The sequence below is a fragment of the Caenorhabditis briggsae genome, assembly GCF_000004555.2.
Source record: "Caenorhabditis briggsae complete genome, chrII, whole genome shotgun sequence".
NCBI lineage: Eukaryota > Metazoa > Nematoda > Chromadorea > Rhabditida > Rhabditidae > Caenorhabditis > Caenorhabditis briggsae.
Genome location: NC_013486.2, coordinates 7,194,303 through 7,210,876, shown reverse-complemented (window position 1 = coordinate 7,210,876; position 16,574 = coordinate 7,194,303). Strand labels below are relative to the sequence as shown.

Genomic DNA, 16,574 nt, shown 5'->3' with positions numbered 1-16,574 from the left:
ATTCAAATCTAATGGATCAAACAACAGAAAAGTTGGTTGAGTGCAACATGGAAAATGTTTGAATTGGTCGAGACATTTTGACAGTTTCCTGCGAGGAAAACCGAACCGATTACGCAATATGTTGGTGCAAGTCCTTCCGGAATGGCACATGAATGGTATAAAAGAGAAATTGAAAGTAGTATTGGACATCGGCTTTTACTCATTTTCAATTATGACTTCCTCATCTACTCTCGCAGTTCTAGTTGCACTTGCCACAATTGTAGCAGTGTCACAGGTAGAAGAGGATATGAATCTCATTCTTCTTCATTCTCTTTTAGGTTCAATCCGCTGTTCTCCCTGTCTCTTCTACTGAACTGACTACAGTCGGAAAAGATGTTTCGACGGCTACAACAACTGCAATTGATACTCTTCAAAATTCGATGTCCAGGGTGAAGAGACAAGGTGGAGGATGCGGATGTTGTGGATGTGGATGTGGATGCTGTTGTTGTAGACCAAGGTAAGAGTCAATGTTTGGGAAAATGAGTCTCAATATTACTAGTTCTTTTTGCATCTTCTGCTGCTAGACCATTCATGATATTCTTTTTGATTAGGAAAAGCTGGAAAATGTGAAAAAACCCATTCTAAAAATTTGGCCGACCTCATATAAACATAACTTTATAGGCTCCATCTATAAACCCTTTTCATTTTCAGATGCTGTTGCTGCTGCCGTCGTTGTTGTACCTGTTGCAGAACTTGTTGTTGTACCAGGTGCTGCACCTGCTGCCGCCCATGCTGCTGTGGATGCGGATGTGGATGTGGATGTGGATGCTGCGGATGCGGAGGAGGAGGACGTAAACGTCGTTCCCTCCAGAATCTCAGAATCGATGAGGCCAATCGTGCTCTTGGAATCAAGAGGAAGTCTGCTAAATCTGACAGGTGCTAAGAACTGGTCTTTTATGATTTTGCCAGCTAATATTATTTCATGTAATAGTAATAATAATAATAATAAACCAAATTGTTACAAAAGCTTGAAAACAAGAAAAAAAACGCAGGTGCAAAAGTGCCCTTCCGGCGCCAAAAACAAGCCGGTCATTATTTTGGTGACATTGAATATTTATTAGAATGTGTCCCCTTGTTTTTTTTTTCAAAATTTGGTGACACAAATTTTGGGACCACCTCCTCCTCCACCAGTTTGTTTATTTTTCTCTCGAGGGCATTCTAATTGGATCCCCCGACTTTTGGTAGTAGGCCCTCATTCATTTTTTGTTTCTTTATTCGCTAATAAACAAACATACACACGTCTTGAGACACCCGGAGAGCAATGTGAAATTGCATTATTATTCGATTTCCTGAGATCTCTGCGACTCCATGCCGAAGGAAAAAAAATGAAAAAAGGGCTTCTCCGTTTTGTTGCGTTTCAATGTTTCACACAATTAGACGTCGTTTTCGTTCCTTTCAGAAAAGAAGATTTTGAAGAGAAAGTATAAAAGAAATCAGACACGGTTGGCTGATTTTGCCTTCTGATTTCTATTTTCTTGCTCTCTCTTTTCTCGCCGCTTTTTTTACTCGTTTTGCACTTTATGGCTTTTATAGTCCCTTCGTTTCTTTTTTCTTCCATTTTTTATTTTTCCAATTTTCCACTACTCTCGATTTCTCTCAGTTTTTATGACCAGGTTTCGGTTTGTCTGCGCTGACGCTGGAGGTGGGTGGGGACCACAGAAATTCGTATGCAGAAGAGAGAAGAGAAGAGCTCATGTACGTACGTGTTATAGTGTTCCATCTTCTTCTTCTTCCTCTTATTCATCTTCTTGTTCTGCTCCTCCTCCTTCCGATAACAACAAAAAACACACACACACACAAAAAACATTTCGGCTTCCGATTCCCGAGGGCAACACCAAAACGACCATAAGTTATTTTTTGCATTGTCGAAACCAGATGTTTTCTTTTTTCGGAGGAATACCAGAGTACGCAAAAGAAGGGAACGATGTTCCAGTCTGGCATTTTTTTAGGAGGTGCTAGTAGTCCGATTCTGGTGGTTTCTCTTCGAAATTTTTTTATGCTAGGAGCTCTAGAAACATTTTCATTTCAATCTAGTGAGGTCTCAACTAGTTGCTAACCTTAATTAGCCGATGTGATGAATTTCTAATTTTGACTTAAAGAAGACTCTTAACATTTTTGACATTTTTGAACTTGAATACTATGCTAAACTCGTAAACAGTGCTTTAAAAAAACTCCGACTAGATAATTTCAGACAAGAGGACCGAAGTAGACAGGCCCGATTTTCTATTCTACTGTAATCAATTCTATAGTTGTCAATACGAGAGATGGAGGCGCATATCTCAAAAACTACAGTAGCTAGGAAAAAGTTATCAACTACAAAAATGAAGCTATATTTTTGTTACGTATACTCTGAAATTTTCAGAAAAATTGAAAAACTCTGGTTTACTTTTTTATAATTCCAAACTTGACTGCGTTTGAGAATATTTGTCATGTCCGCCCTGTTTAAAGGCGCATATCTTAAAAGGGACATCCAAAGCAGAGAAAACGAGGGAAAAAATTCCCGGGTATAGGCTCCAAACGAATAAGGAATTTTTTCAGAAACGTTGCCTGAAAACCCCGAAAATATTATTATTAGCTTTTAAAATTTTCTGGAAGGTTCTGGCAACAGTTTTCCGTTTATCAAATTAATGGAATACAAACTTTCCTTTTTTAAAATTTTATTTTGTATAAAATCGACCGTATTTAATACCGCCAGTACCGTTTCAGAGCTCCGTATTTGTTTAATCTTTAATATTTAAAAATATTTTCTTTGTAATCCTTTTTTTTCAAATTTTCTCCAATTCTCACTTTTTGTTTTGGAACCTCATTCCTAGTAAAACCCACTAAACTTGCCAATAAAAATGTTTGCCCAAATTTTTTTCTGGGGAACACCAGCAGAATTTCAATTTCCCGCCTAACTTTTTTTTTCAAACATTTTTGGGGTTTTCTAAACTTTTTTCTCTGGAACCAAACGAACAATATTTTGTACACATTTTCTAATTCACCTTTGCCAACTTTCCCGATTATTTTTCCTCTCTCCTCTGCAACCTAAATATATTCATGAAGTGTGTTTTTTGCCGTTTTCTTTCTTTCGTATAGGTTCCACCTCTCGAAGACAAAAACATGAATCTAACCCCTAATTCAGATTGATAGTGTTCTCCAAATCTGCCCTTTTCTTTGTTTTCCTTTGTAGTACTTTTCTTTGTTCTCAGATTCCAATTATCCATTCTTTTCAGTTCCCAGGAATCGATGAGCGTTTTTTAACTCTTTTGTTCTTATTTTCTGTTTTCCGTACTTCTAAAAACTTTTTAACTGGTCACAAACCATTAAAAAACCTATAAATTAGGCTATAATGCAATCATATTCCTATGCAATAAGAACAACTGAGAAGTTAGGTTTATTTCTTTGAAAAGTGGAAAAGTGTCATGAATCGGTGATTTTTTACAAATGGAATTTGCGATGACGTCTGGCGGTTCTTCCGGCGTCTCCTTCTCTTCCTGGACATTTGCAATATTCGGCATCCTTTCCTGGGAGTCCTGGTGATCCTGGTGGTCCCTCTGGTCTAAAATATTGTCAATGTTATTTATGAATCTCTTCTCCCTAATTTATTCTTACCCATCCTGTCCAGCGGCTCCACCGTATCCTTGAATTCCTGGCTCTCCTTGTGGTCCAGCTTGTCCTGGATAAGCATCTCTTCCAGTTGGCCCTTGTGGTCCTTCTGGTCCAGCCTCTCCTGGTGGTCCACGTGGTCCTTGTCTTCCCAATGGTCTCTCACCATCATCTCCCTTTCCTCCTGGGGATCCTGGCTTTCCATCGAGTCCTGGAGCTCCTGGTGGTCCACAGTCTCCTGGCATTCCTGGGTTTCCATCTCTTCCTGGGCGTCCTGGTTGTCCACGAGCTCCACGCATTCCTCTGAGTCCTGGGGCTCCGGATGGTCCTTGTGGTCCGAGTGGTCCTTGTGGGCATGTGAAGCAGCCGGTTGGTGGGGTATTCTGAATATCTTCGGCATCCTTTCCGTCGAACCCTGGAACTCCATCCTGACCGTCTTGTCCATCTGGTCCCTCCTCTCCTTCTGGTCCAGCTGGTCCTGGTGGGCATGAGTTCTCAACAGTGCATTGGCATTGGTTTCCTCCACGTGGTCCTCCTCCGTTCGGGAATGGTCCGTCTGGGAATCCACCTCCTGGGAACTTTGGTTGGTTTCCTCCATTTGGAATACCATCTGGGAACTTCTCTGGTGGAGCTGGCTGACTGGCTCCATATCCTCCATATGGGTTTGGAGTTGGTGCTGGTGGCTGAACTCCACTGGCTCCGTATCCTCCGTATTGTTGACGTCTCACTCTGTTTGAAGCGGTTCCAGCTCCAAGCTTGACCATATCAACCCACATGTCTTCAGTGAGACTCTACAAGTATTAAAAATTGAGCTACAGAAATAGATAACAATAGAACTTACTCTGAAGTTGGCGATTTCCGCATCCAGCTCATTCCAGATGTTGGATACTTGGCTGTAAAGCGAAGCAGCGGCAAAGAGGGAGACCAACAAAGTGGCTCCAGAAAAGACAATGGCGCCGGACGTCGCCGTAGTTAGGGTCATCTGGAAGGAGAACAATTTGGATCAGTGCCAACAAGAAATGAGGAGAGAAAGGAAAGAAAAAGAAGACATGGATATAGGATATCGCTCTGTGATTGCCGCTAATCGTATACCACCCGTCCACACTAATATATAGGGTAGAAAAACCGAAAAGCTTCTTTAGGCAGTTTTCGGTAGAGGACGCCCAGCCCCCACCTCCGCGCGTACGTCTCCGTATACGTCCGGAGGGGCGTAGCTTATAGTTAAAACTCTTTGAAACAACAACCATCCAATGGCAAACGGTATTCGAGTTTTTTTTTGTTCGGAAGAGAGGACGAGAAGCGGTTCGTTTCCTGGTGAAGGAAGGAAACATTGTCAACCGATTAGGGATAACAAGGTTATGACGAAAATGTTGCAATGATGCGTGGAATTTCATTCGGAATGAGAAGAGGTAGAATAGGTGAGGATGAGGATAAATTAGAAAAAAGGCCCATTTAACTGATTAATGTGAGGGGGTGACCACATCATCGGAACGGGAGGGAAGAAGGCACGATGAGTTTTTTTGTGGATCTGATGAATAAAAAAGTAGGTGTTTGAGACTTTCGACGGTTTGATCTATGAATTAGTATGAAATCCCAAATCGAATTAGTTCTGATCCTGAAGGTTCGATATCTAAAAGTGTTCAGTGTATCGAACTTTAGTGTAGTTTAGGAAAACGGAAATTTACTATTTTACTTTTTTCAAGTTTCACAGAATAAAGGAAACATCGTCTGCTCTTCTGGAATCGGAAGTTTCGGGTCTTGACAGGGAAAAACCTTCCAACTTGAATCTTATTAATTAAGTTCTTAAGAACTTTTGACAACCTGATCAGGTCACTCGAGTTTTAAATTTTTAACTCCAGAATTTGAAAAGTCCGGAGTTTTCGGATAACTGGATTTTCCGAACTTTCGGATTTCTGGAATTTCAGAATTTTTGAATGCATTTCTGAATTTCTTGAAAAATTCGAATTTTTATAGTTTCCGAATTTCATATTCTTTGACTTTACGAATTTTGGGAATTTCTGCATTTTCGAAAATTTTAGTTTGTCAATTTTTGAATCCATACTGCCAACAATTTGAGAAAAAGAAAATTCTGAGATTCTGAAAATCGGCAATGCTGAAATTTTCATTTCCTGACTTCAATGTATTCCGTGATCTTTCATTTCGTAGTTTAAAACCTGAAAGCATACTCGATTACAGTATGGGGCTTTGCTATTCTGAAGTTTCTGAGCTACAGTGTCCGTTTTTCAAAGATTCACTGTCATTTCCTCATAAGTATTTCCACCATATCCATCTCTTTTTCTCTTTATCTCGATTTTCATCAGTGTCACTTGTTTGTGCATATATTTTTCGTTCAGTTCACCTGTTCTTGAATCGCTTTCCTTCTAAAGAAGATAACAATCAGCGGCGTCACATGGTTTCTGGAAAAAAGAGTGTCGGAGTGAATCACGCCGAAATAAATCACATTGAACTAACATTGTTGCAAATATCCACTCGTAAAACCGACCCAAAAAAGAGAGAGACCGATTTTATTTGATTCAATGAATAAAAAGGGCTTTCTGACAAAAGTACATCCTATTAGGGAAGCTTCTTGTTTTTGATCAGCTGATAAATTAGATTTGAGACCAGAGAGAAGAAGGTGGTTTGATCAGAAGCATCCAGAAAGATAGAATCCATTCTATCAGCTCATAAAATGTTTTGATAACGTAACCCGTCTTGTAATATCGTAAAAATAGCTTACGCAACAATCAGAAGCCATACCAATTGTCCGGTTTTGTATCCTATTCCTCTTCTCCAATTTCATTTTTTCGACTACACTATCATTTGAAACCGAATCTGATAAGACATGGACAACCGACCCAACCCTTGATATCCAGGTGGAAAATGAGAAGGAGATTCGAAATCAACGGCAATTTATCAAGGTGTCAGGCCATACTGGTCTAGGCCTAAATCAACAAATCCTGGACGAGGAGAACGATATCATCACTTTTTCACACCGGGGTCTTCGGTGGGTTATTGCCGACATAATGGCGCCGGACATCTTGATTTATGACCAATTTGAGGGATATCATCCTTATGCTTTTCACCTTTGTCCATTTAATGCAACCATACATACCGCATGTTCTTTTATCAAAACGAAAGTGCGACGTCACAAATGTTTTTTGAATAGGATGTGATTTAAAAAAAAAGGAGAAACTTCCTGTAGATAGTTAAAGGGACAAAGGACAAAAAGATACACTAATTATTGCGAAAGTTGAGATCCCTGTTGATTTTTCTTGCAATCTAGAAACAAAAACGATTATTTTCAGTATTACTGCAAAGATTTTTCACCTGTCGAGTAAGGCGAAAAATCAGAAATGCTGATTTTGAGAATTTGAGAATGACAATCACATAATTATTACGATAGTAGACATTATTATCAAAACGTTTTTTTCTCGAACTCAAAACAAGAAAAAAATCCAGAAAAAAGTTTAAAAATGCAAGCTCAGTCCAAGATGGTCGCGGGTATCCTAGCCCAAGATCACCGGGTCCGTTGTTTTTTCATGCAATTTCTCAACATTTTTCCCCGTTGCCCGGACCTTTTTTTTAAAATTAAACTTAATTAAGTCTAAATTTTTACAAAAAAATTAAAGTACTTCATTGAAAACTCGATGAAGAGAACAAAAAAATCTAGCTGACCTGACAAATGTCTGAAAAAATACATGAAACATCTTGGACAAGAACTGAGTGCGCTAGGTATTTTCGACAGCGTTTTCAGGAATTTGAAAAAAATTTTGATTGTTTCGAAACAATATCATGAAGATTCATAACTTTTGGAACAATTTTATTGCACAAAAATACAGAAAAATTTCTGGTCGTAGTCCCTTTAATACGTCGCATCCTGAAAGTTCGTTATCCGAACATTCAGGATATGATTATCGAATCTGAATTAACAAACTCAAAAAGTTAAACAGAAGAAATTAGACTTTCCGTTTTTTTAATATCGACTCTCAGTTTTCACAAAGCGGAAATAGATCGGTCAAACGAAGCCAGGTCCTTAACACCTCAACCATTTAGTATCCTTCGTTTACAGTGTAGGTTAAGTTTAATTGACATATCCGATTGATGAATGGGTATCTCTTTCCATTAAATCGAGACTTCTCTTAAGAGAGAATCCGTGCCCCCTTCTGAACTCCTGTCTCAAATAATTACGAATCGAAGCTCACTGCAAAATCGGATTAGATTGAATCAAAGAGTGCATGAGCCAAGAATAAGCAGAGCCCTTTTATATGTTGTCTTTCACTCTGTTCTCCTAAACATCTTCTTCTTTTTCTACTTCTACTTCTTCTTCTTCTGTGTGTTTTTTCTGAAACAAGAAAGCCACATTAAGTGTCAATTTATCCTTGTTTTATCTCTTTTCCGCCCTCACCATTCCATCATTTTATCACCTCTCGGCTCGTTTTCAACTTCTTCTTCCTCTTATTCTTCTTCTCCTTTGTCATTCTTCTTTTTCCCACCCAATCTTTCATTTTTCCTCTACATTTATCACTTTCTCCTCTTATTCCCAAAATGGTTGTCGGTATCCGACGAAAAAGAAATTTTTGGAAAAAAAAACGGCAACCTTATCCATCGTTATCCATAACTCAAACGACGAAGAAAAAGGAGGGAAACAGAGGTGACAGTGAACGATTATGACGTTTTTGTCGTTCGTACGTGCGATGTCGATGGATACGGAATTTTTGTCGAGAAATTGAAACTTCTTTCGGGTTGATACTTTTATGAAGGAAGATCTTGCGGTGATGATGAAGCTGATTAGATTTATGATCCGTCAAAAGTTAATCAAATGATCCGCGATTTAACACATTAGGTTCAAGATAATGTGGAGGTGTTGCAAAATTATGATTTCTTAGTGTTCAGGATGTTTTCAGAAGATCGAATGGGACTTAAATAAGGCTTCATATTAATAGCTGAAATGTTTTTCATGGTGGTCACGGATTGATATAAGACCTGGTTCAGATGGAAGCAGATGTATTATATGAGAGGATTTCATAAGATTTTGGTTAACAAGATCTTAACTTATGATTCTCTCCAGGGTAATAAAAGTTCGAGATCTTACGTTTTAGGCAGTTCTTGACCGTATTCAACTAATCTAACACTCCGATGTTAATCCACACGTTGTTCGTGAAATTCCAAGATCTTGCCCACCCCCCCCCCCCCCTTTTGGTCATCTTCGAGGGTACCTAGGTGTAAAGAACTCGTCACCATTTGTGTTTTCAAAGTCAACCAAAATAACTTTAAAATTTGTGAGTAAGGTAATTAAGACATGCTGAAAATAATGAATATAAATTCAGGACACGAAAAGTGTGCCTGCGCCCACCAGCTTGAGCGAAACTTGTGTTACCATACTTTTGCCGCACCCTGTAACTTGACGTGACCTTTTGAAAAATTGAGGAGCGGAGCGACTAACAGGAAAACAAATAGGTTAAATTGTTGTCAGTTTGGGGGGGCTTCTGCATTGAGGAAATACAGTACTTCTCAATAAAAATGTGCGAAATTCACTTTTAGATTTAACTGTGATATAGGGATTCACCCATTTGAGTGGTTTTATACTGTCTTAAAACATGCTCAGAGTCTGCTAGGGTTCTTTTTGAATTTGCACCTGCATCATCTCCTTCCCTATCCCCAAGACCCACGACAAAATATTTCAGGTCATCATCATCCGTCAGTTTAATACATTCTTTCGAAAACTTTCTTTTCTCTCCATCTCCTAAATGATAGTGTTGTTCGTCAGAAAAACGTGTGGCGCGGCGTCGTTTGTTCTTCTCAATTCCCTTGCGGTCCGTGTCCATCTTCAGCCTTTTTCTTGCCAGAAACCATCCGTTTTTCTTTTTCCAAATGTCTACACCAAAACTATTACTAATCTTTCCTTATTCTGTAGTGGTGCACTTCTCCTACCTCCCAGCAGCACCGGAAAAGCGATTCGTCCGCTTCGTTTAATAATTCGTACCGGAAACGAAACTGCCTCCCCGAAGTCGCATTGGGCTCTTTCACCTGTCCTTCTCTGATCCCCTTTCCTTTCCTGAATTCAAAGCAGTTTCCAGCTAGTCAATCTGACACGCTGGAGGACATCAAAAAGTGTCGAGGACGTGAAGCGAGTTGACCTACTCTCAAGGGAGTTGTTAACTTATGAAACAACTTCTCCGCGAAGAAGAAGATGCTTTTGAGAGACAACTTCATCTGTTTGTACATCTCAGTCGCAATTAAAGACTTGACCAATCCCCTTCTTCTCGAGTCCTTGACAGTTTTCGAGTAACAAAGCCAATAAGCGGGTTTTTCTGTGGATAGAACTTCTTCTAATCAAACCAATTTTCTTTCTTTTCTTAGCTCTCAACCTTCATGCTTTCCTCTTTTTCTTCATTTTTATTTCTAGAAGTTTGTTTCAATCTCTTTTTACCATATCCGTGCGAATTCGAAATTATTTTTCTAAAAGTCGCACTTCTGGAAAATTTTTCAGTAGAATTTTAGAATAAGTTTTGGAGAAGATTTTTTGAACTCCACCTCAAATCGCTATTCAAACTTACTACCTGTTTTTTAGTATTGAACATATAATCAGGTTAAAAAATCCAAATGAAACTATCTCTAACTCAAATTTTGTCAACTGACAAATCATTTATCATAATGTCGTCAATATTTTATCAGTTTACAAAATTTTGATACCTTTCACAGAAGTCGAGATAATTGAGTTCAAAGTTGACAGTTCCGATGGGCTCTATCAGATAGAATTCGATAGATTTTATTTGAACTTCAGATTTATAGAAATCGTTTTAAGAACCGTTAGAAACCTTGAAATTCACTTTCCCGTTTCAAATAATTCAGTTCAGATCCTTCTTATCTTTAGCAGATTATTCCGATCGCATTTCATAATAAGTGCTTCAATCCTTATCCAAATTTGCATATCAAATATCTTGCTCTTTTCCCCTTCTCCACACCCATTCGAATACATAATTCATAACAGTTTGACAGGTGTCCTCCCCATTTTCAACTTATCTTATAATATGTTTGTCTAATAATTCCTTCTCACCTATTCCTTTCATTCCTTCAGGGCTTTATTTTCGTTTCTTTTAATATAATGAAGAATTCCAGAATGAATTTTAATAATATTTCATTTCGAAAAAAGGCGGGGAGTCTTCAACTAAACACAATATTTACTCGTTGAGCAATATGAGAGTCCTTTTTGGTCCGTCCTCTCCTCCTCCTCCTTCTTCATATTCCTCTCTGCCGATGTCGCCGGCTTCTGCCATCGCCTTCCGCGTTTATCTCGGATTTCATCAATTTTTTGTTACTCACTCTCTCTCTCTCTCTCTCTGTCCTACGATAGTCATAAAGAGAGAGAACCTTTTGATGGGTTCGGACCCCCGTCGCTGCCCCCGAGATCTCGTTTGTTTCTTTTTTTGTTCCAGAAAAGAAACAACAGATAATTGATGGCGGCCTGCCGGCGTCCCCGGAGATGGCTGACTGACTGAGACTTGGTTGGAGACCACGGATAAATATTTCTTCTTCTCCAGAGTCGTTCAGTTATTAAGAAACTCCTCTCTCTCAAACTCAATCTCTCTTGTTCCAATTGTCATGACAGTTGTCGCTAGTTTTTTGACATGTCAAAATATCTCATTAGGATCTTTTAAACATCATTCCTCATCCGTCATAATGGACCTCTCTTCACCTTTTCTTTCAACCTTTCAACACTTTTGAGATCGATGGATTTTCAAAAAAGTCATCCAGGTTGCATAACTCATGAGAAAAATATATTCTGAATCCCTGATTTTTCTGTGAATTGTGAATCTTCATTTGAGAATCTATAGTTATATATTATTCTGGTAAAAAATAATCGAAGCTGTTTTAGAGAAATGCCAGTGTTCGTGGCCGAAGGTCCCACAACGACAACTACCGTAACCTAAAACATTTTTTTGAGTTATTTTCTCGTTTTCCGTGCTTATTTTCAGTTTAAAAAAAAAATCAACGAATAGCAGTGAAAAACGAGAAAATCAATACGGAAAGTAAAAGTAATTTTAGGGTACGGTAGTTGTGGGATCTTCGTCCAACGAAACTATTTAAAATCTTTTGAAGACTCATGAAGACATGAATTCAAAAATTTTCAATAAATTAAAAAAATTTAATTTCCAAAAAATAAAGTAATAAAGGCACACTATTTAAGTTTTCAACCAATATTCTAATAGTAAGAAAATTGAAAAGCAGAAATACTGTAAAAACTCTTATAGAACACAACCCCTAGCTTTTAACTTTGAGCCACTTTATCTTTGAGCCAATTTATCTCACATCTAAGATATCAAAAAGTAGTCAGAAGACAAAATATATGCGAAATTATGCTAAACATTTTGTTAGTTTATCACTTCTCGACGTCTTCAACAGGAAGCGAGAAAGATAAGCTCAAAGTTTTGTAGGGTGTTTTCATTATACAATTTCATACAATTTATTAAGCTAATTTGAAATAAAAATCCTCATCCTTTCCTTTTCCTCTCCTTAATCTTTCAATCCCCACTTCACACCTAATAATTTATTCCAGGTGAGAGACTGAAATGTGATGAGGCAGTCGACGAGCCATCTCTTTTCCCTATTTCTTCTATTCCTCATCTCTCTTGGTGACGCCTACAAAAACTACGAATCCAGTCGCAGCCGGCAAGCTGTCGGATATCATATTGAAAATGGTAATATTCATGAATTCTAACTCATCTACCCTAAAACCTGTATTAGAAGGGTCTCACACAGTCTAGTTTGAGCTCTATTATCTCAATTCCTATGCATGCAATCAAAAATCGGTCAACTGAAAAATGTTGGTGATATTATGATAAACAATTTATCAGTTGACAACTTTTCTATATCTCTGACAGGAACCGAGAAAAATTGGCTCAAAGTTAAAAGTGAGGGGCCCTTCTAATACAAGGTTTACGGTATCTTATTGTATTGTTTCCAGTAATGAAACTGCGTTGCCATCAATGCAATCAACCGCACGACTGTTCAACAGGACTCTGTTACGGTGATATTTGTGTCAAGTCGCTTGTGAATAATCACTATGTGAGCAAAGGTTGCGAGAATCTAACGTGAGTTTCAGAAAACAGCTAAATGAGATGTATAAATTCGAGTTTCAGGATATCCAGCAGTGTTTATGAGCCACATCTCAAAATGAGAACTTACTGCAAAGAAGAAGAGGTGAGCGGAGAGCTCCATTGAAATAATCTGTTTCATATCTTTTGTATTTCCAGGTTCTTGGAGTGGATACTATCAACTGTTACTGCCGAGATTCTGACTTCTGCAACTCTTCTCCCTACTTCTTCAACCTCTTTTCAATGTTTGCTTTTCCTCTACTCTTACGGTTATAATGTTTTCTCGTCATCTCAATTTCTCGTACACATTCTCAGTCTTTCACAATAAGCGACGAAATTCTAATAATATAGAAACGATCATAAAGAGAAAAATAAAATGTTCATTTGATTATCTCCAAAAAGTCAAACCAAACACTTTGAAAGCGGGTGATGGCGATCAAGACTATTTGATGATGTTGTTAGGATAAAAAGGGGAGAAAAGAAAGATGTGTATTGGGGTGTTTGAACTGTCCAATTATTAGAGTCTACAAAGTCAGGGATAAATAAGTCAGACTGCAATCAAGGTATTACAAAGTGTTACATGATGGAAAGAAATAGAACAGGTGATGTGAGTATCTCAGCGGGAGAAGCACTGGGGGCGACTCGAGAAATTTGTCGAATGTCATGAGAACTGGGCGGAGGGGACTGATAGGGTGTCATGAGAACAGGGAGAGAAGACGAGCAATCGTAAGGGGCATTTTATGAACGAATTCAACGGCGGCCCACGCCAATCTAAAAAAGAAACAAAACATAAACGATAAACGAAAGCAATGGTTCGGACAGGAATGTTGCTTTCGATGAAATATAAAAGAACGAGAAATTAAAAATGGGTTTAGAAAGAAATAATGGTTATTAGGAGGAATCTATGAACAATAATGACGATTAATGGCGGTGAACAGAACTGAACGTGTGACGTCTCGCCTCCACGCGCCTGTACGTTTCCGGATCACTGGCAGAAAAAGCAGCTACGAAGCGAGGATTCTCCCACAGGTCCCAAATCAATTGTTCGTTTCCACAAGTGCACGAGTCGGCGTTAGTGTCTGTTGTCGATGGTGCAGCATCTGCATCGGTTTCGGCTGTTGGTGTGATCTTCAGAAGCTCTTGAGATTTTGGAATCATGCTCTGATAGATAGGAAGGTCAACGTGTGGAAATCCGAACCTGAAAAATGTGTATTTTGATGTTGTTGATTAATCTACAACAACATACGAGAATGATCCACCGAACGTGTTGTTGTCAAATGCCGACCAACAGTTTCCTTGCTCTTCTGACTGCTCATTTATGTCGGATTTCAATCCAGGGGAAGACGCCTCGGATTGTGTGTTACGCAGATCACTGATTGGATTCGAATTTACTGCACTTGAAGTGGACGGCTGTGAAACAGTAGCCAGCTCTGTGAAGAAGTTATCTCCCGATGGTGTGAACGCGGAACTAAACTGTCCTAAGGTGGTATTAACAAATGTTTCCTGTGGGAAAAATGTAGTTAGCTCTTCTGGTTTCGATTCCGCTGGTGTTCCACTCCACATTGAACCCATACTCATACGAAGACCGTAGCTGGGACGCGGTGGTAAAGCAGCTGCAGACACCTGGGAAGCTTCGAGCTCTTCGAGTGTTAAGGCATTAGCCGGATGAGCAGAATATCGTGGTAGCGCTTCCAGACCTGGTGGTGGTTCGATTACCGACTTTGACACAACAGCGGGAATAGATTCATCTGAATTAATCCGAAGTGACTCCATCGATTGGGTAGGAATATTCTCCTTCTCCTCAATCTCCGATCCGTCAACGGTCGGAAAGTCTCGTGCAGATGGCTGCACTGCAGGTGCTCCAAGATTCTTCATGTTCCAGCAGTTTTTCGGCGGTGGTGGAGCTGCTTGAATACGAGGAGCTGACTCAGTAACCTTCTGTTTTTTGGGAATCGGTTGCTAGAAATATTTAAAATTCGTCCCAATACGAAAAATTATCTCTGTTTACCTCATACAACATTGGGAAGTGCTTGACTCCGATTCCGTTATGAACCAAATGAACTTTGGGAAAGCGCTCCACTTTATCCATTGATGTGACAAGGACACATCGAAAAGCATGCCTTCCATGACGCTCCTGAGCGTAGTACGTAATTCGAACGAGGGTTCCAGTTGGTGGAATGTTTCCGCTGTTCAAATCGATCACTTTGGCGAAAGCACATTTCTTCTTGCCAGACTCGTCCAACTTTTGCAAGAATATGCTCGGATTGTCCGGGCCGTCGACAATTGAAGCAATCTTCCAGTTGTCTTCCGTTCTAAGCATGCGAGCGTTTTCGTCGATAACCTGATCGAACTCAAGTTCTTCACAAAGAGCAGCAGAAGATGCAACCCATGGGATGTCATCATGTTTTCCATTGTAGGCGATTTCCAAATGCACAGGTGTGAATGGAAGGGGCTTGGAAGCTGACATGTGGCGATCTGTACAATTCCATGGTACATATATACGACCAACATGGTCGTTCCATGCCCAACCAGCTTTTCCGTGAGAGACTTTGTTGAACACAGCACTGATGGTAATAGTCAAGGGAGCCAATTTTCTTATTGGGTAAATCTGAAAACAAAAAATTCAAGAGGGAAACTGTTTGCTACATTACCGATCCCATGTCTTCAGGGTTGCTACCCATCAATTTCGATGTTTTCACATCAGAAACTCGACGTCCATCAAAGGTCATAAATCTTCCAGGTCTCATCCATGATTCAAAAAGAGCAGGTGCAAATTCAACGTTCTGACATGTTGGAGAAGTCACCGAAACGACAAAGTTATCAGATACGTCGTAGATAACACCGGTTTGAGATTTCACAAATTCCACTGATTGATGATCCGATTGCCGCTGAACTGCGTTCGTTGTTCCCAGTTTTTTCATATGAGACACATTTGTTGATTCTGATTGAGCAGGAGCATTGGCAGTTTTCCGGTTATCGTCAAAAATAGCCCAAGCAACATATTTACACCCATGAGATTCTTCTTGTCGGAACATGTGGATAAGATATGGTTTGTCGATGTATGCACCTTGTCCGTACCAACACGCTCCGTTCGTAGTTCGAGTAGAAAATGGAACAAAAACTTTAGCCGTCCTTCCTTGAATCGAAACATGTCCAAACTTTAATTGATCATCAAAATAAGAAAGACTTCCATATGTTTGAAGAAGATCACATTGTCTAATAGCCGTCACAGCCGAGTATCTACCATTTTGAAGTTGAGCAGAGAAGATAAGATGATCACCATGCTAAAAGTGTTTATAGTTTTAGTTGATTGGAACATGAAACACTTTACTCACCTCAGGCTCATACCATTTCTTATCATAATTCAATCGAAAAGCACTTTCAGGTAAATCAACTAATACATTTTTACTTTTTTCCAAGATCACACAAGCTCTACCGGTCTTCCGAACATGTCCTTCTCCTAAAATCTTCGCCATTCTTCAACTATTGAATGTGATTCTGAAAATATATGTATTGATTGATAAGAACGAAGAATGCGAGATGGGAACACGGTGAGGAGATAGAAACATTATTGAAAAGCGATGGGAAGTCGAAGAAAAAGTAGATGGCAATGCGACGTATGATAAAAGAAAATTGTTGAGCTAGGCAGCTGTGGAAACCGTCAGTCAACAATACATCGTATATAATAAGGTTTGAAAATAAAAGATGATTAGAAGTCGAAGGCTCCACGAATACTGTCATGGAAACAGACAGCTGGAAATTCCTAAGTCAACGGAAAAATGGAAGCTGGCAGAATGGGCAGTTTTCAAAAACTAAGAGCAGGTGAAGCTTAACTAAGAATTATAGCCTCAC

General features: G+C 39.2%; 4 protein-coding genes across 4 annotated transcripts; 2 read left to right on the top strand and 2 right to left on the bottom strand.

Annotated features, from left to right (window-relative positions):
- Positions 1-211: 211 nt before the first annotated feature.
- Positions 212-673, top strand: CBG03153 (the record flags this gene model as incomplete). The annotated part of the gene is made up of 3 exons (XM_045242254.1): positions 212-274; positions 318-496; positions 661-673. The coding sequence occupies 3 exons, from the start codon at positions 212-214 to the stop codon at positions 671-673; spliced, it is 255 nt and encodes an 84-aa protein (XP_045092110.1).
- A 2,786-nt stretch (positions 674-3,459) lies between these two features.
- Positions 3,460-4,609, bottom strand: Cbr-rol-6 (the record flags this gene model as incomplete). The annotated part of the gene is made up of 3 exons (XM_002631285.1): positions 3,460-3,580; positions 3,634-4,418; positions 4,469-4,609. 3 exons carry the CDS (start codon positions 4,607-4,609, stop codon positions 3,460-3,462), a joined length of 1,047 nt encoding a protein of 348 aa, XP_002631331.1.
- A 7,593-nt stretch (positions 4,610-12,202) lies between these two features.
- CBG03158 lies at positions 12,203-12,998 on the top strand (the record flags this gene model as incomplete). The annotated part of the gene is made up of 4 exons (XM_002631286.1): positions 12,203-12,326; positions 12,593-12,719; positions 12,768-12,828; positions 12,882-12,998. The coding sequence occupies 4 exons, from the start codon at positions 12,203-12,205 to the stop codon at positions 12,996-12,998; spliced, it is 429 nt and encodes a 142-aa protein (XP_002631332.1).
- A 645-nt stretch (positions 12,999-13,643) lies between these two features.
- Positions 13,644-16,198, bottom strand: Cbr-trcs-2 (the record flags this gene model as incomplete). The annotated part of the gene is made up of 5 exons (XM_045242253.1): positions 13,644-13,920; positions 13,969-14,681; positions 14,731-15,330; positions 15,374-16,006; positions 16,058-16,198. 5 exons carry the CDS (start codon positions 16,196-16,198, stop codon positions 13,644-13,646), a joined length of 2,364 nt encoding a protein of 787 aa, XP_045092109.1.
- Positions 16,199-16,574: the final 376 nt, after the last annotated feature.